The following is a 5,298-nucleotide window of genomic DNA, read 5'->3' on the forward strand; positions in this document are numbered from 1 at the left end:
GTTTTCCTTCCTTCCTTCCTTCCTTCCTGTTTTCCTTCCTTCCTTCCTTCCTTCCTGTTTTCCTTCCTTCCTTCCTTCCTTCCTGTTTTCCTTCCTTCCTTCCTTCCTTCCTGTTTTCCTTCTTGTTTTCCTTCCTTCTTGTTTTCCTTCCTTCTTGTTTTCCTTCTCAGCACCATTCATTTTCTTCATTTCCCATTCCGTTCTCACCCCCAGGGATATGGGGGGGCCCTCAGGTTGTACCCCACAGTGCTGTGCTGGTGGCACAGGAACAGCCCCAGACCCTTTTTGGGGGGTGGGTGTTCATTCCTGGGGGGCTGTTGCAGGGGCTCCAGCTGATGTCCCAGCTGAGCCTGGCCTGGATCCAGGCTCAGGAGAGGGGGACGAGAAGAAAAAGCGCCGGGGACGGAAGAAGAGCAAGCTGGAGGACATGTTCCCCCCGTACCTGCAGGTGGGATGGATGGGGAGGGCTGGGGAGGGGGATGGATGTGGGGACCCCCCAGTGCTGACGGAACCCCCCCGTTCCAGGAGGCGTTTTTTGGGAAAGCACTGATGGATCTGAGCCGGAAGGCGCTGCTGGCAGCAGGCGGGGTGGGGGACGGGGCTGCCCGCCCCTCCTTGGGCCAGGGTGCCCCAAGGCCCAAGGGGGACCTCAACCTCGCTGGGGCACTGCAGGGGAGTACCCCAGACAGGAGGGAGACCCCCACCCATCCCCGAGGTGAGTCTGCAATCCAATCCTGGCTGCTGCCCAGGGTGGGGTTTTGGGGGGTTAGTGGGGGGTTGTTTTGGGTCTCTAATGTGGTTGGAGGTCTCTGGCCTTGGCTGGGGGACCCCTGGGCTTGTTGGGGGCTGTCCCTGGGGTTGTTGCGGGTCCCTGTGTTTGTTGGAAGTTGTTGGGGTTCCCAGGGTAGCTGGAGGTGGCTGAGGGGTTGTTCAAGGTCCCTGAGGTTGCTGGGGGTTTTGGGGGATATTGAAGGTTGCTGGGGTTGGTGGGGGACTCCCATTGTGAGCAGCTGCTGCGGACAGCGAGGCTCGCTGGAGAATGCCGAGGACTGTGGGGGGCTGCCATTGCCATTGAGGGGAGGAGGAGGGCCCTGGGGGTCGGCGGGTTCTGACCCTGCTCACCGAGTCCTGGGGTACCGTGCAGGGGATGACAGCACTGACGGCAGCGCCGCCGCTCCCGATGACGATGGCAAGGACGACGCGAAGGGCGAGGACCTGGGTGAGGCCCGGGGACCCCTATGGGACCCCCAACAGCCGAGTCCTCCACGGGGCATAGGGCGCCCACAACCCTCGAGACGGAACTCTATGGTTGAGGGGTGTGCTCTAGGCAGGGCTGAACTCTATGGTTCCCTGCCCTGTCAGTCCCGTGATGCCGGTGACCATAGAGTGGCGCCTAGAGCGCCCCCGCGTGGCGCGGCGTCCCTGGAGGACCGGGGGACTCCTGTCCCTTGTTGGGTGATGGGGGCTGCCCCGTGGGGGTCCCCAGCCCTGAGGGCGCTTCCTGATTCTTGCTCACAGGGGCCGACGAGCCGAAGGATTCCCCAGACCGCGGGGACACTGAGAAACCAGCCACCCCGGGCGAGGGAGCGCTAAGCTCCGACCTCGACAAGATCCCCACGGAAGGTGAGACCATCCTGCACCCCCTCTTCTTCCAAAGCAATGGTGCTCCCAGGACCGTGACCCCGAGGTTTCTCCGCTTCCCATCCATGTGGTATTTGCACCCAGCTCCTGCTTTTGCCCCTGCAGAGCTGCCCAAGATGGAGAGCAAAGATGTGCAGCAGCTTTTCAAGGACGTGCTGGGTTCAGCAGAGCGTGGGGAGCAGCCCCTCAACTGCGTGGCCGCGGGGATGGAGGCCGGGCAGGACCCCAGCCGAGCACAGCGGCCGTTCCTGCAAGGAGACCTCCAGCTCTCGGGGCAGGGTGGGTGGAACTGGCAGAGCCCCCGTCATCCAGGAGGTTCTTGGAGAGTGATGAAGCCCTAGGGAAGCCAAACTCATAGGGCTGACCTGCTTGGAGAGCAGTGCTGCCTGTGGTATCAAAGAGCCCAGGCTCCTGGGTTTTCCCTGTTGCTCCAGGGGTGAACATGAGAAGCATTTTGGGGGTTGTGCTGTTGTTTCACCCCCGGGGCAGGTGCAGGCTTGTGCCCCAGCTTTGCTTTCCCTGCAACCCTTCTCCTTTCCCTCACAGGGAGCGTTTCCCTGGGCTCACTCTCCGGATCCGTCTCCTTGGACTCGTACTCGGGGGTCTGCCAGTCGCCGTTCCTTGATAACAGGTACTTGGAGGAGCTGGGGGTCACCTCCTTGGAGGAATTGAACTGCAGGGTGGTGTGGGACGCACTCTTCCCTCAACAACCTAACAATCTGTGACGCTTCTTTCCACTCAGGGAGCGGAGTGGCTTCTTCAGCCCAGACCACTGCGAGCCTGAGAGCCCCTGGGCCAGCAGCTCGGCCGCCACCACCCCCTCGACCCCCACAACACCCACGACAGAGGGCGAGGGCGATGGGCTGTCCTACAACCAGCGCAGTTTGCAGCGCTGGGAGAAGGATGAGGAGCTGGGTGAGCTCTCCACCATCTCCCCTGTCCTCTACGCCAACATGAACTTCCCCAACCTCAAGCAGGATTATCCAGGTAGGGCTCTGGGGGGGCTGCAGCTGCCCCCTTGGGGTGTGAGGGTTGGGGGTATGGGTGGAGGGTCCCATACTTGTTGTATGGACAAGAACATGGCTGTTGACACCCATAACTGTCCAGGGTGGAGTGCCCTGGTCCCTTTTTGGGGGAGATCCCGGCTGTTCTGGTACTCAGGTGTTCTCTACAGTGAGCAGGGGATCTCAACTCTTTATCTCCTGGGGACAGGGCTGTCCCTTCACATGAGGGGGAACCCACCAAGGGTATGAGTGGGCTCATCAGGTCCAGGCTAATGTTGGTTTTCTCCCCTTTATCTGCTCGTACTGGACTCCCAGACTGGTCGAGCCGCTGCAAACAGATCATGAAGCTCTGGAGGAAAGTCCCTGCCACGGACAAAGCCCCATATTTGGTGAGTGCTGGGAGGTCAGTGGGGTGGGGGCCGGGGCGCCGGGGGCTGCAAGTCAGCTGGCTTCGTGTCTTTGTTAGCAAAAGGCCAAAGATAACCGGGCGGCTCATCGCATCAACAAGGTGCAGAAGGTACGTGAGGGGCGGGGAGGTGCCCGGCGGCCCCGGCCCAGCCCTGGGGGATATGGTGTGCCCATCCCAGCCCGCGCCCAAGCCACGGGGAGAGCAGGAGGGCTCCCACAGAACTCACGGGCTGGCTCTCTCTGCAGCAGGCCGAGAGCCAGATCAACAAGCAGACCAAAGGGGAGGGACTGCGCAAGCCTGAGAGGCCCTCGCTGCACCTGCGGATCCCGGTGCCTCCAGGGGCACAGCCCGTCTACATCAGCAGCCCCCCCGCCACCGGCGAGGGCTTCCTGAAGCCCCCAGCGGGTGCCGGAGGGGGACCGGAGTCTCCCAGCGAGCTCTTCCTCAAGCTCCCGCCCCAGTCCCCTGCCCAAGTGCCTTCGCACGATCCCTACGGCGCGGCCCCCGCCTACACGCTGGAGCCCCGCTTCCCCTCGCCCCTGGGCCAGAGCCCCACGTCGGGTGCTGCCTTCCAGCCCTTCCCTGGCCAGCCCCAGCCCCTCACAGCCCCCCGTGCACCCCCTGACACCAGCCTGGCACCCCTGACCCCTTCCTGAAGCCCCGGTGCCCCTCCTTGGACAACCTCTCGGTGCCAGGGAGTCCTGGGGCGCGGCCCCCCGAGGCCCTGCTCTCTCCCCTGCCTTTTGGGGAGCAGAAGAAGGGTCTGGAGGTGAAGAAGGAGGATGGGGGAAGCCTGGGGGTCTGCTCGCCCGGCTACGCTTCTGCCATGGGCTACGGGGACTCCCCAGGTGCCCCGCACCTCTCGGCTGCGGAGCTGAAGGCGGCTGACGTCTTCAAAGCCCCCATGACCCCACGGGTCTCTCAGGTAGAGCCGCAGAGCCCGGGGCTGGGGCACCGGCCCCCCGACCCCCATCCCCTGGCCCCCTCACCCCCTGGCCACCCTGATCTCTACCGTCAGTCACCCTACCTGGACCCCTACTCACAGCCCCCGCTGACACCCCGGCTGCAGCCCTCGGAGGCCTGCTGCGCCCTCCCGCCCCGCTCCCTGCCCTCCGAACCCTTCTCCCGCATCCCCGCCAGCCCCCAGTCCCAATCCAGCTCCCAGTCCCCTCTGACCCCCCGCCCTCTTTCCAATGAAGCCTTCTGCCAGTCCCCCGTCACCCCTCGCTTCCAATCCCCGGATCCCTACTCCCAGCCGCCCTCCCGGCCGCAGTCCCGGGACCCCTTCACCCCCCTGCACAAGCCCCCCCGTCCACAGATGCCGGAGCCGGGGTTCAAGTCAGTGGGGGCGGCCGGTGGAGGTTTCGGGGGCGCCCCGGCAGGTGACCCCCATGCCAAGGCACCGGCTGGGCCACAGCCGCCCTTCGCCCGCTCGCCTGGTGCCAGCGTGTTCCCGGGGAGCCAGCCCCCCATGCGCTTCACCTTCCCCCCGGCCGTGTCGGAGCCGCTCAAGGGCTCCCCGTCCCACCAGCCCCATGGGATCAACAGCCATTACGGCTCTGGGAAGCCCCAGAGCTCGGCCTACGCCTCGTCCCCCAGCTTCCACCAGGCCAGCAGCCCGCTGGGCCCTGGCACTGCCGCCCCCGACTCGTACAGCCTGTCGCCCCTGCGGCCCCCATCGGTGCTGCCGCCGCAGCCCTCGGCCCCCCCACAGCAGCAGGACCCTTCTGGAACCTTCCTGCCCCGCACTGCGCTGGGACTGACGGCCGACAAGAGGGAGGAGGTGGCTGCGGGGCTCTCGGCACCCCCAAACCGGGAGCTGGCAGAGCTGCCCGGTGGCCAGGACGGGGCTCTCGGCACCATGAGCCAGTCGGAGCTGGAGAAGCAGCGGCAGGTGAGGTCTCTCCCGGGATCTGGCTGTGTCCATTCAGGTTTGGGAGGGAATGAAAGGGAAAAACTGGGACTGTGGAGGCATCGATGAGTGCTCCATACGTGGTTTGTTTTGCTGGTTTTGGTCTTGTTGCCGCTCTCGGTTCTAACACTGAATTCTTCTCAGCGCCAGCGGCTCCGGGAGCTGCTTATCCGCCAGCAGATCCAGCGGAACAGCCTTCGGCAGGAAAAGGAGAGCGCGGCTGCTGCCGCCTCCTCCTCGCCAGCCGGCTGGGCCCCAGAGGGCGGCGGGCAGAGCTTCGAGCTGAGCCGGGGCATGGCCCCGTACCAGCCAGCACAGGTGGGAGAGCTGGG

The 5,298-nt window shown here is 64.8% G+C and overlaps 1 protein-coding gene across 1 annotated transcript in view; it reads left to right on the forward strand.

Annotated features, from left to right (window-relative positions):
- Nucleotides 1-5,298, forward strand: part of KMT2D (lysine methyltransferase 2D) — a 27,148-nt gene that overhangs the window by 7,490 nt on the left and 14,360 nt on the right. Inside the window, 12 exon segments of the mRNA XM_015615678.3 lie at nucleotides 324-448; nucleotides 526-715; nucleotides 1,145-1,219; nucleotides 1,519-1,623; nucleotides 1,747-1,920; nucleotides 2,188-2,272; nucleotides 2,384-2,628; nucleotides 2,961-3,034; nucleotides 3,112-3,162; nucleotides 3,300-3,654; nucleotides 3,657-4,948; nucleotides 5,111-5,284. Coding sequence (XP_015471164.1) covers nucleotides 324-448; nucleotides 526-715; nucleotides 1,145-1,219; nucleotides 1,519-1,623; nucleotides 1,747-1,920; nucleotides 2,188-2,272; nucleotides 2,384-2,628; nucleotides 2,961-3,034; nucleotides 3,112-3,162; nucleotides 3,300-3,654; nucleotides 3,657-4,948; nucleotides 5,111-5,284 — 2,945 coding nt within the window.

This window comes from Parus major, unplaced genomic scaffold (assembly GCF_001522545.3).
Source record: "Parus major isolate Abel unplaced genomic scaffold, Parus_major1.1 Scaffold220, whole genome shotgun sequence".
NCBI classification, from domain to species: Eukaryota; Metazoa; Chordata; class Aves; order Passeriformes; family Paridae; genus Parus; species Parus major.